A 20208-nucleotide genomic window follows, 5' to 3' on the forward strand; every position below is an offset into this window, starting at 1 on the left:
TTGGAGCTTCCTCAATAAATGTCTTAGGAAGGGTCAGAGTAACAAGCCTGCCCAACTCCTCAAACTTCCCAAACCCATGGACATAATTGCATGATGTATTAAGTACTTGTTCAATTTCGCCCATCATCTTATCTTCAATGTCTTCTTCATTCCCAATCAAAGCTCGTTCAAGAGGATCTATGGGTCTCATATAAGGCACCAATGACATAGCATTGCTTTCCACTACAAAAATCATGGATAGCTCTTCATAGTGGGCTGGCAATCTGAGTGCTTTGTACATATTAAATACCTCCACTTGATCACATGCTCTCATCGTCATCTTTCCTTCGTATACATCAATAATAGCTCGGCCTGTGGCTAAGAATGGATGCCCCAAAATAAATGGGACTTCCTGATCAGGCTCGTAGTCCAAGATAATGAAATCAACAGGGAATATGAAAGAACCCACTTGAACTAACACATCTTCAATCACTCCTTCCGGATGAGCAAGGGAGTGATCATCCAACTGTAAGATTACCGTTGTTGGGCGCGGCTCACCCAAACCCAACTGTCTGAACACAGATAGCGGCATCAGATTGATGCTCGCTCCGAGATCACACAAAGCTCACCCGACTGCATGCTTACCAATCGAGATTTGGATAGTGAAACTACCTGGATCCTTTAATTTCTGAGGTAGCTTGCTTTGGATTCTAGAGCTACATTCCTCAGTGAGTGCCACAGTCTCGAATTCAGTCAGCCTCCTTTTATTTGCCAATATGTCCTTGATGTATTTTGCATATTTGGGCACTTCTTGCAAGATGTCTACCAGTGGAATATCTATTTGCACCTGCTTCAAAATATTAAGAAATCTTTTATACGCGGTATTATCCTTCACTTTTTGCAATCTTTGAGGGAACGGAGGTGGTGGCCTCGCAACTAATGGTGGGGGTTGCTTAGCCACCGCCTCTTCAGCTGGCTTCTCAGTCTCCTTTGATTTTTCTGATTCTAACTCTATAGTGGCCGGCTTCTCATTAAAGCTCACTTGTTTTCTCTTTTTTGACTGGATTTCTTATAATTGTCTTCCATTCCTCAATGAGACAGCATTAATAGATGCCTTAGGATTAGCCTCGGTGTCACTTGGAAGAGCTCCAACTGGTCGAGTATTTTGGGCACTGGCAAGTTGTCCCATTTGGCGCTCCAAATTTCTCACTGTTGTGGCTTGGTCCTTCTGGTCAACCATCACTTTCTTTATCATCTCTGCGCTGTGGGCTTGCTGGTCAGCCATCAGTTTCTTCATCATTTCCTCAATGTGATTTGTTGAGTTTGCCTGTTGTTCAACCTGAGGTGGTCTATATTGTTGTTGAGGTGCTTGTGGTCGGTATTGATTTTTAGCACCTTGATTTCCACCCCAAGAGAAGTTTGGGTGGTTCCTCCAGTTGGGATTGTAAGTGTTCCCATATTGGTTTGTCTGGCCCTTATTTGCATTACCCACAAAGCAGACAGACTCTGGATTAACTGGGCATAAGTCGCTCGTGTGACCCTCTCCACATACTTCACAAAACACTTGAACATGTTACACTGGTTGAGCTTGCTACTTAACCTTGTTAAGGTCAACTGATTGACTTGGTTGGTCAGTGTAGAAATCTGCGCTGATAATGCCGAGACAACATCTAACTCGAGAACCCATGCAGATTTTTGCACCGTGTGTCTGCCCATTTCTCCTTGCCAATCCGGATTGCTTTTGGAGAATTTGTTCAATAATGCATATATCTCGTCAAAGCTTTTCTCCAACACTTGACCTCCAGCTGTAGTATCTACCACAATTTTTGTCTCAGGATATAGCCCTTCTATGAAAGTGTGAGCTAACACTTCGTTTGTCTGATTATGATGAGGACAATCTCTGAGCAGCCCCTTGAACCTCTCCCATGCTGAGTATAGAGACTCCCCCGCTTTCTGTTTGAAGGCGACTATATCACTTCTGTTCTTTGCAGTTTTGCCTGAACGGAAGAACCTTGCTAGAAATTTCCTTGCCAGATCATTCCATGATGTAATAGAATTAGCTAGTTCTACCTTCAGCCATCGCTTTGCTTCGCCCAACAGAGAGAATGGGAAAAGTGTGAGTCTCACATAGTCTGGAGTGACCCCGTTAGTGAAGTAAGTATCACTAATCTCCAAGAAGTTCTGAATATGTTATTGTGGATCCTCGTGTGGAAGACCCATAAACTGTCCATTCGCATGAAGTAGCTGGATCATGCTCTGTTTCAGCTCAAAGTCCCCAGTGATTCTAGGCTTCACAATGCTGGAGGTGACATTAGCAATGTTGGGCATCGCCACTTCCTGAACAACCATGTGTTGCTCCTCTGCCATGTTCACAGGAAATTGAATGAGTGCCTGAAGATTATTTGTATCCCTTGCTTCCCTCAACCTCATATGAAATGTTCTCTCAGGTTCGAGGTCAAAGCCTTTAAGTCTGTCCTGACTTCTGATCCTGCGCATTTAATCGAAGTTCCTGAGATCAGAGCAACAATCAAGTAATGTTAGACTTGACGAAATAAGCAATTAAAGCAAAAACTAGAAAGTAGTCGATATTCAAGTCCCTCGCAACGTCGCCAAAAACTTGTTGCTCCCAAATGCACACGCAAATATATGTGGTCGTACAAGTAATAAAATGATAAGTTGAGTGTCGAACCCACAGAGACTTGTATCAACTACCCACTAAAATCACCAAAATTATTATTTAGTCAAGCCAAAATCAAGTTTAAGAATGTGATTATACTAAACTATAATTCGAAGGAGTAACTAAATTATCAAGTAGCAAAATAATTGTGGTGTATTCAGTAGAGACAAATATTCCAGGGTTGTGATCGATTCACCAATCCTATTGTATTCTAGTTAACTCTCCATTTCATACAATTCACTCATGGTTGCTAATTAATCGAACAACTGCTCTCATAGCCTTCTCCCGAAGTACTACTCGCCTATTCAAAATAGATTAACTCCTATATTCCTATGAAATCAATCTATCAAGAATGCATTAAGATTACGATATTTAATTAAGCACGGTGACTAGGTATATTCCTATCCTAACCACAAATCCGCCCCTCCCCCTCCTAAGAGTTAAGATCATACTCTCTTCAATTCTTCTCTAATCTAAACATGGCTTTCCCAAGCATAGCATAGATAGTAAATAGAACCTAACTGCTGGCCATACAATTAAGCAATTAATCACAGAATTGAAGAAACAACCATATATTAGTAAATTGTAATCAAGATTAAGTCAACGTAAAACAACAATATTCATGGCTAAATCACAACCCCAGAATTATGGGTTTTAGCCACTCATGTTCGTAGTAATAATTTTTCAAGTATTTTGCATAAATAAATTACAAGGAAAAGATAAAGGGATGAAAAACTCTATGATTTTCTCCTCCAAAAGTTGTCCAGCTGATGTTCTTGCCTCCCGTCGCAAAACCCCCTCTAAAATGGTGTTTAATAACTATTTATATGTGTATAGAAAAGACCTAAACAAAATAACCAAGTCCAAAACCAAATAGGAGACAAAAGTAGGCTTTAAAAACTAGGAACACGCTCGCTACAGGCCTCGCGCCGCGACCTCTGTCGCGAGCTTCATCTCACTGTAATTGTGGCCTCCCGAGCTCTGTTGCGCGCCTCCTCTCGCTGTAGGCCTCGCAGAGCACGCTCAAACATGAGATAAATACCTCGCCTTGCCTGCTCTAATGCGAGCAACATGGCTCGCTTTGCCTGACTTCTTTCTGCTTCACTTTTGAGTTGCTTTGCCTACTTCCCAATTTCACGTTTTTGTCTTCTTTTTCAATTGACTTTTGTCTTCTTTTGTGATGTCACACTTACTCATTGCATATCCAATAATTAAATGATCATAACTCCATTCTTGTAGTGTATAAAATATACAAAAAATCTCTACTTTTCTCCCAATTTTGTCTTCAACGTACCTACACATAAAATAAACTCAATTAAGCATAAATATAGTATAGTTTAGTATTAAAGCCCCAAAATGTAAGGTAAGTAATGCACTAAAAATATATAATTATAGCCAAACATCAGTAATCGCCTAAACTTCTCGACATCAACAACAACAAACAACCCAGTATACTTTCACAAGTGAAATCAGAGAAGGCTAGTGTGTACGCAGACTATACCCCTACCTTGAGAATATAGAGCGGTCGCTAACATGTGATGACCGAAGATGGTCGCAATTTCCGAACGAAGGTGGACGAAAAATTCAACCAAACGTTGACCAAATAATCTGACACTAATTATTGAAAAACTAAAAATACCGACCGAATTCGGTCGGTATTCTGGAAAATAATTTTTAATTATTTTTTACAGTAGCGACCGATATCGGTCGATATTGTAATTTTTTACTTTATTAAAAATTATATATTTCCGACTGAAATCTATCGGTATTATTAAAATATAACCCAAATTTCCACCGATTTCAGTCGGTAATTTTAAATCTTGCAAGTTATTTATTGCTGATACTGATCGAAATCGGTCGGTAATGTTAAATTTAATATTTTGAACTTTAAGTTTAACAATTTTGACCGACTTCGGTCGGTATGCGGTCAGTTTTCTGGGTAAAAATTTAGTAAAATATTATTGTTTTACAGTTCTACCACCTGCAAATAACCTATAATGACAGCATTACATTGCTGACATTCAATCAATAACAATTTCTAAAACAATAACAATTATAATATCATTCAACTAAACTATACAAACATATTAGAAGTTAAAACTATATTAACATCATTCAACTAAATTATAAACTATATTTACAATAATATCATCTTCACAAGTTAAAACTATATTAATATCATTCAACTAAACTTTTCACAAGTTAAAACTTTAAATATAATACAAACATCATTCATGGAGTGTCTTGTACTGCATCATCTTCACTACTAAAAGCTTCATCGTCGGCACAATGAGAAGGATCATGATGAGAAGGATTAGCATCTTGGGAAGACTCATGAGACCGAAAAATAGGGAAAGGCCAACTAGCAAGAAGATTGGCCAGCTGATCTTGAAGGGTATTAAATTGTTTGTCTCTTTTTTCTAGCTGACCTTGAAGGCTATTAAATTGTTGAGCTCTCTTTTCTTCTCTAGACTTTACCTCTTCAAGCTCTGCTGACAGCTTTGCGATCTTCTTCTCCAAAGTCGAGAGAGCCGACCTATCAAGTGCCTCGCCCAGGGCGGAAGTCCTTATACCTTGCAATCCAGCCCTATAGCGTCAAAATGATCCCTCTGGAAGGTCGTATGCTATCCCCTTTTTAGGACCACCGACAACATCCAACCAAATCTTCTGCGCTTCTTCGTCTAAAATGGAAGGTGGTCCGCCTTGCTCATTCGGTGGCAATCTCTGACTGTACTCCTCCACAATAGTCTTATAGCGACCCTTTATTTAGAAGATAAAAAATTATTAACTCTATAATATTATAAACATTAATTTTAAGTTATAGTAGTTATGAAACTTACATATGTAGTCTTCGCCCGGCCCTCTACCCATCTATTTGGATCTGTCGGTGCCATCTTCTTCCAGATGTGAGTCTCCATAAAGAACTCACCGTGAGTCAGCTTCCTCCTATATTTTTTTCCTACAAATATAATAAAACCTGTTAAATAAGTTTAAATAAATATATTTCGATAAAAATAGATTTAAATGCTTTAAGGAATTACGAGTAGTCTCTTCGCAATCCCCATGCTTCTTGCACCCACACAATGCATGAAGCCACCTTTCTCAGATGCTCGGGCCTTCTTTCCCTGCTCACTCTTCTTCTCGAAATCCTCAGTGGCACACTGCCTCAGTAGATCCTCCCATAAATGCGGTAGAACCCATGAATGCTTCTTGTTTTTCTTCCTAGCAGAACAGAAGCAATAGGCTAGTCTCTTACGGCATTTAAACTCAAAATTTGTAAGAATTGCACTATTATGCCGGTCCTCCTAAAAACCGACGATTAGGATAATTCCTATTTTACATCCAACTACGATATTTTATCTACACAAAGAACAAATAAATTGCATGTTATATTAATTAAATATTCAAATTAATTTATAGTTTAAGTTACATAATAAACTTTAGTAACAATATAGTAAATTTAAATAATTTGAGTGCTTATTAATTTGAATACAATATTATCACTAAATAAGTTTGTTTTTAAATTCAATTAGACCGTTAAAGGGTAATTTAATTAAATAAATTAAAATTAGCTATCCCTAGCAGTAATCATAATTAGACTAATACATTCAATTAGAATGGATTAAAAATACTATGTGACCCAACTCAATTAGTATTAATCATAACTAATAAACCCTAAATCTAAGGCACTACATCCCAAACCCTAGCATTATCATAATCATAATCAATATAATTGAAAGAATTAAAATTAGTTAACCCTAGAATAATTATAATCTTCTAACACAGATAATGCTAGCATAAATATAATCAATAGGAGTAAACCTTAAATCTAATTAAACATTAACTAAAACTTAATTTATACAATTGAAATAAATAAAATTACATAAGTTAAAAAATATAGGTAACTAACCTTGTAAGAGAAGAGAGGGGGTTTGATTTTGGGTGCTAAAAGCAGTGGTTGGCGGTGGCGGAGGAAGCAGTAGTGGCAGCGCCGACGACGAACAGTGGCGGGGGAGGGGAGGGGAGGGAGACTTCTAGGGGCTTTAATTTTGGGTGAGAAGGGAGATATGAGTTGGTTTGGGGTGGTTTTTTGGGTGGAAACGCGACTAAATGAGGAGAAGAAGAGAGATGGAAGAGAGATAGAGAAAAGAGAAAAATGGGGAAGAAGCCCGTCCCTGGCAGATATAATTTGAAAATTTCTGACCGACATCGGTCGGAAAACTCGGTTGGTACGTTTAAGTGACCTTTGACCATTTAACCATGATATTTCCGACCGAAATCGGTCGGTAATATAATTTTAATTTTTTAAAAAGTTATTTATTTAAAAAACCGACCGAAGTCAGTCGGTTTTAGCCAAGTGATCCAAATTATAGGTATTATTTAATATTTAATTAATTTTGTGTGTGTATGTACACACACATACCAAAAAGCCTGATCAGACTTGCATATTATCTACCAAAAAAAATTTAATTAAAAACTTTATAGAATACCAACCGATATCGGTTAGAAATCTTAATTTTTTCCTCGCCCAGTGTCAATTATTGTTTTCGATAAAAAAAATATTTTAAAAATAATTATGAAATTACCGACCGATTTCGGTCGGTATTAGTGGTCAAAATGGTCAAACACTTATAGATTATTGATTTTTACAATATACATATATATAACATCCTAAATTGTATATACACACACACTAATTGTACATATTCTATGAAAATTTTAAAATAAATATATAGATTGGACCAAACGGACTGGGTTCGACTGAACCCATACTAAATGGGCTAGCTCCGCCCCTACCTCTAAATAAATTTCGTATAATACAATGGCGTATTGGACCTTTGCCCTAATTTAAATTACTACTTCTAAGTAATTACTACGGCAAATAGCCAAATATACCCCTCTATTTTCGAAAATGGTCTAAGAATACCCTCGTGATACTATTGGGTTATCTATACCCCTGCAGTCATACTTTGGGTTCAAATATACCCCTCATTCAAACGGAGGGACACGTGTCATCGTCCTGTTGATCAATTCTAAATATCTCCTAATTAATTAAAAAGACCCATTACCCATACACGAAAAATAATTTTTTTTTGTAAAAACTTGAAAAAACTGAAATTATTTTTACTAAAAACTAAAAAAAAAACGAAAATATTTTTTTTTTAGTTTTTACAAAACAATGCTTTAAAAAAAACTGAAAACTATTTTCTAAAGCAATATTTTTGTAAAAACTTAAAAATAAAAGCTGAAAATCAATTTTCTAAAGTAATTTTTTTGTAAAAACTAGAAAAAACTGAAATACTTTTTACTAAAAACTGAAAAAAAATGAAAATATTTTTTTTTCCAGTTTTTACAAAAAATCTGCTTTAAAAAAAGCTGAAAAATATTTTCTAAAATAATATTTTTGTAAAACCTGAAAATAAAAACTAAAAAGCAATTTTCTAATGTTTTTGTAAATACTGAAAAAAACAAATATTTTCTTCTTTTTTTTTCAGTTTTTAGTTAAAAATATTTCAGTTTTTTCCAGTTTTTAGTTGCTTTAGAAAATTGATTTTTAACTTCTTTTTATTTTCAGTTTTTACAAAAATATTATTTTAGAAAATATTTTTCAGTTTTTTCTAAGACAGGTTTTTTGTAAAAACGGAAGGAAAAAAAAATATTTTCGTTTTTGTAAGTTTTTAGTAAGATTTAATTTCAGTTTTTTCCAGTTTTTACAAAAAAAAGAAGTATTTTTCGTGCATGGGTAATGGGACTTTTTAATTAATTAGGAAATATTTAGAATTGACCAACAGGACGATGACACGTGTCCCTCCGTTTAAATGAGGGGTATATTTGAACCCAAAGTATGACTGCAGGGGTATAGATAACCCAATAGTATCACGAGGGGTATTCTTAGACCATTTTCGAAAGTAGAGGGGTATATTTAGCTATTTGCCGTAGTAATTACTTAGAAGTAGTAATTTAAATTAGGGCAAAGGTCCAAATACACCCTTGTATTATACGAAATTGAGCACATTTGCCCTTCGTTAATACTTTAGCTCAAATATACCCTTACCGTCACATAGTTGGTCCATATATGCTCTTAGAGTTACACAGTTGGCCCATATATGCCCTTTTCGAAACGGAATTCACCCAAACTAATTAGCTCTTTCGTTAATTGTATTAAAGTGTATTACAAATACTATTTCCTTTTTATTAGTACTTTTTTTTCCTTTACCTTTCTCTTTTCTTTCTTCTTTTTTCTTTTCTTCTCTTTTTTTTCCTTTTTCTTTCTCCCTTATCCATTTCCTCCATTACTGATGTTTTCTCCATTTTCGTCACCAATTTCACTTGACAAAACTCATGAATTCCAATTACTAAGAAAACTCTCTCATAAGGTAATCAAGTTCTAATTTCATTGGTCCTCTAAATAAACGAAATTAAATTATTCCAAAAATTATGGTTTAAACTTTAAAATAATAAAAATATCTCAACCTTTAACAATACTCAAAAGACCCAAATATTTAAATTATTTTTAGAAAGATAATTTAATGATTAAAAGCCTAGAGTTCAAGTTGTAGTGTTATAAATTTGAGTTGTTAGTCTTTTCTCAGCTGGACATTTTCTATTTTTTTATTAACTATGTAAATTAGGGGTGTACATGGAACGGGTTGGTTCGATTTTTATCAAAATCAAACCAAACCAATTATATCGGTTTGGATTGTTCGATTTTGTTGGATTTTCGGGGTTTTTGTTACATAAATATTATTTCAATCTTACTTTGTTAAATATTTTAGAACTAAATATATGTTCAGTAAAAATTAAAAAATTGACAAACATATGATCTATAAAAATATTCTTATGGGAGAATTTTCTTAGTAATTGGAATTCATAAGTTTTGTCAAGTGAAATTGGTGATGAAAATGGAGAAGACATCAGTAATAGAGGAAATCAGATAAGGGAGAAAGAAAAAGAAAAAAAAGAGAAGAAAAGAAAAAAGAAGAAAGAAAAGAGAAAGGTAAAGAAAAAAAAAGTACTAATAAAAAGGAAATAGTGTTTGTAATACACTTTAATACAATTAACGAAAGAACTAATTAGTTTGGGTGGATTCCGTTTCGAAAAGGGCATATATGTGCCAACTGTGTAACTCTAAGGGCATATATAGACTAACTATGTGACGGTAAAGGCATATTTGAGCTAAAGTATTAACGAAGAGCAAATGTACTCAATTTCATATAGTACAAGGGCATATTTGGACCTTTTCCGTTTAAATTATACCAATCCATAAATGCGCTCGGGCTTTGGAGTTTACCAATAATTTAGACTTGTGCAATGATATCACTAGGAATCTCACAAGATTGGTTCAATTCCCCTTACCACCCCTTCGCCTTCCCTTGTCCTCCAATTTAATTATAAAAAGAAAATACAAAAAAAAGGAGGGGTTTTGTGGGCATTTCGGAAGAAAGAAGGAAAAATATCAAGAGATTTTTTATCTATATATAAAATTAGGAAAATATTTATCCGTTTTAGTTAGATTTTACTATTTACAAAAAGTAACTAAAGTTTTATATATATATATATACAAATCCCACCAAAAACTATAATTTATATATAATTTATATACAATTTTTTTATTATACAGGATCCCGTCAAAAGATACAATTTACTTATAACTTGTTTGTAAGTTTTTGTTGTACAAAGTTCGGCAGAACACGTACGACTTACTTACAACTTGCATACAATTTATGTTTGTTGTATGTCTTTTATATGCCGTTTGTACACCGTGCTTAAAATTTACATACAACTTATTTGTGTCTTTTTCTTCAAGTTTCAATCTGAAATTAAAACTAAACACAAATTCAAATCTTTGCCAAATTTCTTCAAAATCGAGATATTATTGTAATAAATAATAAATATATATACATATGAAAATATTTAAAACTAACTCGAATCTCGCCATTTTTATGTATTTCAGAGATATTATTGTAATAAATAATAAATAAATATATAAAAATATAATTAAAGGATAACCTCTTTAGAAAGGGTAAATAAGTTTATAACGTAACAATAAAAATTACCACAAAAAAAAAATTACCAGGTCCAAACTTCACTTTATTTTCTCTTATTTTTTCCCCCAAGAAGGTCCAAACTTCACTTTATCATCTGTTGCCGTATTGAAGCAGAGAGACCTTAGCTTCAATCTTCAGCAGTTCGATTCCTATCTCCTTTTTCAATCCTCAACCATGACTGCCACCGCGGCACAGATTCCCGAAAACCCTATCAAAACCCTAGTTCACTCCTCCGACCCTAATCCCACCCCTCTTTCCGAACCTCTGCCGCACGATTCCGCAACCGACTCCTTGAAACCACCACCACCATCTGACGGCGCCAAAAACCAGCCCGAGAAAGAGGCGGCAGCGGCGGGGGATGGCGGCGGCGGTCAGGCTACTGATATAGAGAAGAAGATGAAGCGAGCGGAGCGGTTCGGAATGCCGGTTCAGCTTTCCGAACAAGACAAGCGAAACACTCGAGCCGAAAGGTACTTTTTTCACTAAATTTTGTTGCATGTTTTTGAGTTTAGCATTTTGCTTAAAAGATAAATTATAAAAAAAAAAGTTATTTACCATTATTGGAATTAGATGTTCTGTACTAGAGCAGAATAGACTCATATAGCCAGGGGTGAACGTAGTGTTGAACTTATGAGTTCATCCAATCCAGTAGGTTTGGCTTGAACCCTGTATATATATTAAAAAATCCACCAAATAAGTGTAATTAATAGATTTTGAACCCAGTAAATCAAATGGGATGATGTAGAATTCCAACCCAAACCCATAATGGTCAAATCCTGAATCTGCTTTTGCATATAGCTGACCTCAACTAGTCTGAGATTGATTAGTCCGTTGGTTGGTAAGCTTTAGACTTTTTATTTGTCTTAAGCGATGAAATAGTTACTAGTATTGGATGAGATGGGCCCGAACAGAGAGAATATATATATAGATGATTCATATAGCTGATTCATGCTAGTTCTGGATTGGGGCATAATTGATTGGTTGGCAAGCTTTATGTTTTGTTCTTCTTGTGTTTATTTTCACGATTTGCAAGGCGTAGTAGCTAGCTGAACTCCTTGTTCAAGTTCCTAGACATTGAGTCTTAGTACTGCTTAGTAAACTTTAGGGTTTTGTTCTTGTTGTATTTGCTTCCAGCCTTCCACAATATGTGAAGGCATAGTAGCTGAACTCCTTGTTTAGGTTCATTGATGATGGTGTTGGGAAAGTTTTTTGCTATCCTTTTACAACCATAGAACCTATCATATAAAGCTATCTCCTAGTGTCACGGGGTCATAATAGGGAATTGGCGGACTCTATCTTATTTGAATTGCGAGAATAACTATTTAACCATGCCATAAGGGGCCATTCTCCAAACAGTGCGGGTCTCGTGCTGGAAAGGTGGTAAAATTTCCCTTTGCTTTTCTTGTCTAGCGATGTAGTTATCTCTTAGAAGCCTAGCTTTGTGACCTGAAATTGGTGCACAAAACCCAATTAGAGTGGGGTAAACTGGTAAAGCAGCCATGAAACCCAAGCAGAGTAGGCCATGAAAGTTGAAATGCTAAATAGCTTATTTTGGCTTTCTGTCTCCTTCATAAGTAGAAAATATTACTGGAAAGTAAAAACTTCCAGCAACGGGTTCCTCAAATTGCTCATCTTTCTTTCCAGCTGCCATATGATTGATTTTCAAGCCTTACATAGTCCAACAGGCAAATCTTGCATTGGTACGGAAATGGGATTACCAATAGCCATAGTCACAAGACTTATATGAAGAAAACTTAATTAGTTTTGAACATAATAATGACATACTTAAGTTGTTCTTTACATCTTTCTGTTGGACTCTGTGCCAGGTTTGGCACTGCATCTGCAGCTCAGGGATCAGATGCTTTAAAGAAATCGGAGGAGCAGAAGAGGAAGGCTAGAGCTGAGAGGTATCTGTACTATCTATTGGGCCACTGCCAGCTTGGACAGTTAGCATTTTTATGAGTTTGTTGATAGATTTTGGTTCTGTCAGGTTTGGGCTTAACCAATCAGATAGTGCTGACGAGGAAGCTAAGAAGAAAGCTAGGTTGGCAAGGTTTACATCTACCGCGAAGGCTGATCCTGTAGAGGAAGACAAGAGGAAAGCTAGGGCCCTCAGGTTATAACAAAACTTTTGCACTTCTTTCTTTATTTAGCTTGCAGTCAACTATATCAATGTTACTTTGGCTTACGGCTTTGGTTGATAGTTGATATTATTTTGCAGGTTTTCACAATCCCAGTCTGGTTCCCAATCACAAGAGAATGGCAAAGGAAAAATTGAGCAGGTTTCATTTTCTATACACTTGGTGAAGTTTGTGATTTGAAAAGAATTGGGAAAAAAAAAAGATAATTAGTGTGTGTTTGCTTGAGTTTTCTCTGTGATCATATGGGTGATATTCATGTGATACCTAACTTTTACTTATACGGCTTTCTAATTATTGCATACATTCTTTTACTCAGGATACTGTTGTGGTGGAGAAGGCCGGAGGAGGAACATAAACCACTCTCAAACTTCGTTCAACAGTGAGGCTTGCTTATAATGTATAGCTTATTGTTGCTGCGCAGTGTAGGAGTTTTCTTTAGAGTGACTTTGAATTCCCTAAGGTTTTGTTTTACCCCTTTTTGGAGATTTTCCCTTCCTTTTTCTGTTTGGCAGGTTAGAATTCTAACATTTTGCAAACCTCCCAGTAGCATCTAAAACACTATCCTTCAGATTAGGGTAGCATGGCCTTTTGTCTCCTAGTTTAGCCAGTAGCACTAGGATACATGGACAAAACCTCCTTGGTGTCGATCTGTCAGAAGTGACCCTTAAAGAATATCTAAAGTGAACTTATCCAAAAAAAGAAAAAAGAAAAAAAAAGACAATATTAGAAATGTTGAAGTTACTCTTTAAATATGCCCTACTTACCTTTGATTTGATGACTTCATCATCAGGCTTTCCTCTATTAATCTGCAATTATTCTCTCACATTCTTGTGGTTTTACCTATCACCAAAAAAAAAAAAAAAGTTTTGTGTTGCATATCAAGAATCAAGTGGCAAAAGCAATTTGTTTATCACTTGTCGAAGTGCTCAATGTAGGTTTGAAGATATTTGATATTAGATGTTTCTTTTGTCAGGGTAGGTAGGGCACACTCTTGTTTAGATCTAGATGTTCCTTCAAGACTTGTTAGTGGGATTAGTGGGAAGTGCAGTAGATTTTGATATTTTAGAAGATAAGCATTCATCCTTCATGACATCCTGGAGGCATCATATGTTAATTCTAGTTTAGCCACATTCTTAGTGATATTCCTTGTTGGCCTTGGCAGTAGGAAAGGTAAGAGTACTTGTTTATTGCATTATGTGGTTGGTACTGCATCTTTGTTACATCTCATGGATCTCCTGAATGATATTAAGGGCCTTAAATTTTGTTTTAAGAAAAAAGAACCACTTGATTGTGCTACATGTTTGCAGAGTTTTTTATTTGAGCAAATTACTGTCAGTTACTGCCCATATGGTGATGAAGTCATCAAAGCCGTATTTATATATTACTTAAGCTGGTGCACCTGTGTTTTATTGATGGCTCTGTTTTAGCAAGGTTCACTAGTGAAAGACTATTTTCAGGTTCTTGTTTCAGATTTTATTGTTGTGGGTCATATGAGACAGATTAACACCAAGGAGGCGTGTTCAAGTACCTAGTATCACTCGGTGAATCCCTTAGGCTGTAGTCAATAGATGTCCAAATTAGTATAGAATGACTTTGAAGGCAACTGCTTGTTCTTTTCTGTGCTTGGTATTGAAGTTTAGTTGCAAGTAGTAGTACTTTTGTTTCTTGAATTGTAAAGACCGTAAATTTACATTCTGATTTTGTACTCTACAAACTTTCATTGCGCTTGTGGTGGCTTTTCTTCTTTTATATACTTGTTTATGAATGTTCAGGCCCAAATTACTAGTAAAAAGCAGCGAATGTTACAGGCCAAAAATTTGAGGCTCGTTAAACGTGTATAAAAGTGCCTACAGAGGGAATTGTTGAATGTAAATTCAGGACTTGTAAGAGAAAATGGAGACTCCAATTGGACTAAAGTGCCTTGATTAATGACCAGTGACTGGTGCTCATTTCAGGTTTATGGACTGTGAACAGTTGATATATATTCTGTTGGTAGGGGTTGTTTAGCTTTTAGCAGTTTGAAAAACAAAGTAGAGGCGCCAAAGAATTATCTTCGGTGTTTTCAATTTCATATCCGATTTCTTATTTTCGTTTAACCAAAGAGATCTATGGTTTATACCTACCAGGGGTTTTCGGTTTTGTATACTTGCTACCTGTAAAAAGGCAGGCAAGTGAAATCCACCCCGTCATGTACCATTAATTTAGTAATAGTAATTTTCCTGGTAAACGGAGAGAAATCAAGGAGTTTTAGTCTAGGTGAATGCTAAATGGTTGTGGTTTTGCATTGATTGTTTGCTATGGTAAGGCTTCTGATGTGGAAAGATCCTACGGTATTAGCAAAAGTTACCAGAGATTTAATTTTTAGAGGCAATGCCGGAATTCTACTGTCTCATGTGTCGTCTGACATGCACGAAAGGCTTATATTATAATTGCAACGCCACAATCCCAAGCAAATTGGAATTGTTATATGACAAAATCTTCACTGTTATTAGGGGAGGGTGTTGTTATTAGGGGAGAAAAAAAAGAACTATTTTACGAATTTCTAAAGAGAACTTGTTTGTAAAATGAGTAAAGAAATTAGACAATAGGGACAGCAATTAGCAAAGGACTAGTTATGATAAGTTTAGAGCCTTAAACAAACTATTGGTAATAAGCCAGAATTAGGCAAAAAACAGGTAGCTTCATATCTACAAATTGCGAAAGCTATATAATATAACAAAGTGATTGGGACATCGAAGAAGCAATGTTCTCGTCCTAGCTTTTATTCTTGCTGCAAACGATTGCAATATTACTTATTCTGTGTTGCTGTTCTCGCAATATCTCGTATACCTTTTTACGTTGCCAGTAACACAAGGCTAGTACTACACTGCACAGGAAGTAACAATCAATTGAAAATGAAGGAATGGAACAACGCATAACAATTAAATTACAACCCCAAAATCATAAAGAAACTAAAAGGAGTAAAGACACAAGAAATTTGGCTCCTAGAGCTTTGATCAAGTGGTAAGAGACGTGATGTGTGGATTAGGCGCACACGAGTTCGAACACTGTCGCAGACAGAAGCCTGGTATTTAAGTGGGAAGAGTAAAGGAGCAAGTCCATTATCCACCGAGGCTCAAACCGCGCACCAGGTTGACCCTCTGGGATTTCTTGGTTATCAACGGAAAGAAAAAAAGACACAAGACATTTGAGGCCTCCAAAAGAGAAGCTCTCTTTTTCGGATGTTGCTTTGCACATGTGGTGGTTACAGCATGTTCTGCAGTCTTTCCAAGTGGATCGATTGGAGTGAGAATTCGTTAAGTCTTGGAAACTATCGTTTGGGAGAGGCGGGCATACCTCCTCCTCCTCCTCCTCCTCCTCTAATGGAGAGTATTGGACTTTGAGAAGAGCTTCTGTTCATGGAATATGGATCCATAAACACAACCACGACCGTGATATCATCATGGAAATGCCTCCGTACACCTCGTTCGATCTTCTTCAGGTCTGAATATCTCATTTCTCTTTTCTTAGCTGCCACCCGAAGAGCAGCTTTGATTAGTCTCCTTGCTATCCCCTGGTCCAACAGTAAGAAAAAAGCACACCCCGAGTCAATAATCTCGTTTATCCGAGACGTGGAAGAATACTAACATTACTTTAAGTCGGAGCAAGAAACAGTTCCTTCCCCTCTTAAAATTTGTAGATTATGAAGTTTTTACGAAATCTATTGTACCAGAAAAGCCTCTTTCAATTGAGTGAATTTTCTTCTGTATCATGGACTCTTTAGATTAACAACAACAACAACAACAACAACTAAAAATCCAGTGGGGAGAGGCTGTTTCCGATAAGACCCTCGGGTCAGGAACGATGAAACAAAGCAGACTCTTTAGATTGTTATTTAAAAATAAAATCCTAATGAAAGAGAATATAAAGGGCATTATCCGCTTACATTTCGGGGTTGACTGTGGACTGTATCAACAGCCTCCTGGTTACTAAGATGTTCCCAGAGACCATCTGAAGCAAATATGAGGAACTGATCCTTGGAAGTCAACCTGTGAATGAATATTGATGGCTCCGCACTGAGGATTGGTGTAGAGAAGGACTCGGGCAATCTAAACTTTGCTAATAATGGTGCCCGATTGAACTCTGCCTTCTTAAGATAGGCATCACCAATGGACCTTGAAACCTGTAAAGAGGATAACATACAAACATCAACTCTTATGCCACGCACGACACCTTAGGAACGGCCTTCTTCGGGGTAACTTATACAAGGCACATTTGGTTAAAGCAACACCAGATGGTCAAAAAATTTATCTCTTCTACAAAAAAAAAAATTATCACCTGTATGATACCCTTGACACGCCAAACTTTGTGTTTGAGAAGCACAATCTGCGAATCCTGGGGATGCAATGATCTAAGCTCATCTCTAACAGACTCATTATTAGCGTTGTGCTCCATTGACAATTGGATAGCTGTCACACCCCTTGCACCTTTTTCTGCTCTACCTAATACCACTCGTGAATCTCCGGCATTGGCAACATATAGTAGTCCGCTGCAGATTACGCCCACCAAACAGCATGATCCCACTGATGCAATTTGTGGCTTCTCAAACCATTGTTGCTTGACAAGTGACAAAAACTCCTCTTCAGTTGTCAAGAAAGCTTTTTTTATGACATCTGCAGACATTTCTTGATGTTCTGTCGCAAATTCTGCAAATGAAATGACAAATGTAAGTAGAAAACCTACTAGCGTTTATTCTACTTCACAAACACGAGTTCATTACGCCGCCTACTTGTACAGCTACAAAAGAAGTGTTGAATGTAGTAAGGTTGAACGCACAAAAGTATTGAGGATTCAGATCACGATATACAGAGCATCTGGAGATGGTGCCATATATGTATATTTCGTTTACTTCTACTGGAGTGTTATTACATGTATCAAAAGTTTAGTCATTACAATATTTCTGTTCAAAGAGGAAAATAGCAAGCTGAGACGTGCAACTGTGATGACAGTTGTGTTTGACGAACCTAAATAAAAGTGACCAACCAGATCATATATCTCAAAAGCTTATTTAGACTTCCAATTAGACACCAAATTGCATTCAGAGCACCTCCTAATTATAAACTATCCCATTAGCTATTACACTATCATAAAGTGTTAAAAGAGCTTATTTGAGAAGAAAAGCAAGTGGTGTCTGATTAACCAAAAAGATAGCCTGAAAACAGCAGAAGTTGAATTGAAAGTTATGTAGTGTCTTCCTATATTGCGCGGACTCTCCAAAATGCTGCTGCACCCATGTCGGATCCTCAAAAAATGCACTACTTTTGGAGGATTCGACACGCATCCGTCGACATTTTTGGAGAGTCCGAGCAACACAGGTGTCTTCAAGGTCGTAAGTAAAGCAATATCGCAGTAAATACTAGAAATTTGACAAATAACTTGAAAATTCTCTATCAAGAATATCACTAGGCAAACAGAAATTACGATCAATGTGAGCTCGTCACATATTGTGGAAGTCATCATTGCAAATGGTATACCTAATTGTACAGAAAATTGGCTAGATTTTTGGGAACTTAATATACATGGATATAACACTTTAGTAAAGTTAACAACTTCTTGGCTTGTCAATGAAACTTATGACTTATCAAAAAAATTTAAAAATGGCAAATGGCACAATCTTGTAAAGATCAGATCTAACAACCTGACCTCTTTTAGGATTTATGTCAAAACTTATACAGCATTGGCATTTACAGCCTTGTAAAAGTCAAATATTATGAGAAATCATTCCATTCGTTCAATCAAATAAATCAATTCCACATAAAAGAAATACCATAGCATGAACAAGACACAAACTATTTTGAACTTTCAACATAATATCAAGAGAATCAAAACAATAACAAACATTTATGCAATCAAAAAGCTAACATGACTTACTCTTAAGATTGGAGAACAAAGTGTTGTTTACGAAGCGGGACGTCTCCGGTCCTCCATGTCCATCATAGACTCCAACAAATGTTCCATTTGGACCTGATTCAAGACAACTCAATGGCCCTGATTCAAGTTGACTTTGATCTTCCATCAAATTATTGGCTTGTATAGTTCCCATTGAAAATTCTCCATTTGCATGAACCCCTAAATCCTTATACCACATTAAACCATCAACTCTACCCCTAGTATCACCACCCCTCCCTACACCATCCCCCTCAACATAAGGCTTCCAACAAGGCTTAATCATTTCTTTTTTGCATACAACAACAAGAAACTCAGTGTAATACCACAATTGGGGTTTGGAGAGGTTAATGTGTACGCAGAACTTGCCCCTACCTTATGAAGGTAAAGAGGTTGTTTCCAATAGACCCTCGCTCAACGAACAGTGACAAGGAAGCAAGCAACAATATCAACAATAAGAAAAAAACAAAGACACAACGCGAATTTCTATCAAATTACATGTATATCTGCTTTATTCAGAAAAGTCTACCAATCTTGATAAAGTTTGTATCTTTTTTAGCCCCCTTTTTAGGTACTTACAAAATTTATCCAAAAGAACCAGCAAACAATATATTCATCAATCCTAACCTTAGCTCCAGTTTTTGTTTATGTTCAAAACCCACAACCCCAATTCTTGATATTATACCCCCACCAACACAACAAGGCCTAGACACCATTAATAAGCAAAAAAACTGATAAAAGATTGAAAAAGACCAAAAGGGTATGGGCAAAATTGAAGCAGCAATATGTTCCCTGAGACAAGAAAGCAATAGTTTTTATTTGAGTTCAGAGAATATGGAGCAGTGCTGTTATTTTGCATACCTTGAACCTGGTTTTCAATATAGGTGGACCTTACCACAAAAATTTTTGCGTCAAATTTCAACTACAGACTTAGCTGTTAAAAACACATAAAAGATTGATGGTGACAGAGTTTGTTCCTGGATCAGAGGGATTAAACAGGGAATGGATAACAAAAATAAAAATTTAGTTTTTTTTTTTTTTTTGGAAGTTTTTCTTTGGGGTCAGAGGATCTTTTGGATTGGTGTCAGAGAAGATCTCAGAATATGATGTAGAGAGAAAATATTTAGGGCAAAGAAAATCTTTTTATTTATGTGCTGTGCCTATATAGGTTTCTTTGCCGACAATTTTTTTTTTTTTTTTAAATAAAATTTTTACTATTTTTGTAGCAGAAAACCTCCTATTTTCTCTCATTTTATTGCCTTTTCTCTCCTTGTTTTTGAATGTTTCTAGTAATTTTGGCCAAGTTGCTTTCTAGGCCTTTTTATTTTTTTAATTTCAATCTCTCCATCCTAATATACCAGAAATTTATATTTATCCTCAAGCCTCAACTTTTTTTTTAACCTATCTCACCCCATGGACGATCAATAGCGTTCCCGCT

The 20208-nt window shown here is 36.1% G+C and overlaps 2 protein-coding genes and 1 non-coding gene across 3 annotated transcripts; 2 read left to right on the forward strand and 1 right to left on the reverse strand.

The window, feature by feature from the left end:
* The first annotated feature begins 1860 nt into the window (after positions 1-1860).
* LOC142173896 (small nucleolar RNA R71) lies at positions 1861-1962 on the forward strand. Its single transcript, XR_012703253.1, has one exon. It is a non-coding gene; the product is annotated as a small nucleolar RNA R71 (small nucleolar RNA).
* An 8817-nt stretch (positions 1963-10779) lies between these two features.
* On the forward strand, positions 10780-14515 carry LOC107775781 (uncharacterized). Its single transcript, XM_016595564.2, has 6 exons — positions 10780-11174; positions 12531-12611; positions 12695-12820; positions 12926-12986; positions 13162-13242; positions 14303-14515. Exons 1-5 carry the CDS (start codon positions 10879-10881, stop codon positions 13198-13200), a joined length of 603 nt encoding a protein of 200 aa, XP_016451050.1. The 5' UTR covers positions 10780-10878; the 3' UTR covers positions 13201-13242; positions 14303-14515.
* A 1142-nt stretch (positions 14516-15657) lies between these two features.
* On the reverse strand, positions 15658-19997 carry LOC107775791 (putative protein phosphatase 2C 38). The gene is made up of 4 exons (XM_016595575.2): positions 18756-19997; positions 17163-17530; positions 16771-17007; positions 15658-16398 (listed from the first exon to the last, which is right to left on the reverse strand). The coding sequence occupies exons 1-4, from the start codon at positions 19054-19056 to the stop codon at positions 16156-16158; spliced, it is 1149 nt and encodes a 382-aa protein (XP_016451061.2). The 5' UTR covers positions 19057-19997; the 3' UTR covers positions 15658-16155.
* Between the last annotated feature and the right edge of the window lie 211 nt (positions 19998-20208).

Source organism: Nicotiana tabacum, chromosome 2, assembly GCF_000715075.1.
Source record: "Nicotiana tabacum cultivar K326 chromosome 2, ASM71507v2, whole genome shotgun sequence".
In the NCBI taxonomy this organism is placed as follows: Eukaryota; Viridiplantae; Streptophyta; class Magnoliopsida; order Solanales; family Solanaceae; genus Nicotiana; species Nicotiana tabacum.

What these genes read in the sequence shown, in the direction of transcription:
- LOC107775781 (XM_016595564.2), top strand. Translation starts at nt 10,879, where the DNA reads ATGACTGCCACCGCGGCACAGATTCCCGAAAACCCTATCAAAACCCTA. An exon ending in CGAAACACTCGAGCCGAAAG is followed by an intron (nt 11,175 to 12,530) that starts GTACTTTTTTCA and finishes ACTCTGTGCCAG; the next exon opens with GTTTGGCACTGCATCTGCAG. An exon ending in GCAAAGGAAAAATTGAGCAG is followed by an intron (nt 12,987 to 13,161) that starts GTTTCATTTTCT and finishes TCTTTTACTCAG; the next exon opens with GATACTGTTGTGGTGGAGAA.
- LOC107775791 (XM_016595575.2), bottom strand. Translation starts at nt 19,056, where the DNA reads ATGATTAAGCCTTGTTGGAAGCCTTATGTTGAGGGGGATGGTGTAGGG. An exon ending in TTTGTTCTCCAATCTTAAGA is followed by an intron (nt 17,531 to 18,755) that starts GTAAGTCATGTT and finishes TTTCATTTGCAG; the next exon opens with AATTTGCGACAGAACATCAA. An exon ending in TCCACAGTCAACCCCGAAAT is followed by an intron (nt 16,399 to 16,770) that starts GTAAGCGGATAA and finishes CTGTTGGACCAG; the next exon opens with GGGATAGCAAGGAGACTAAT.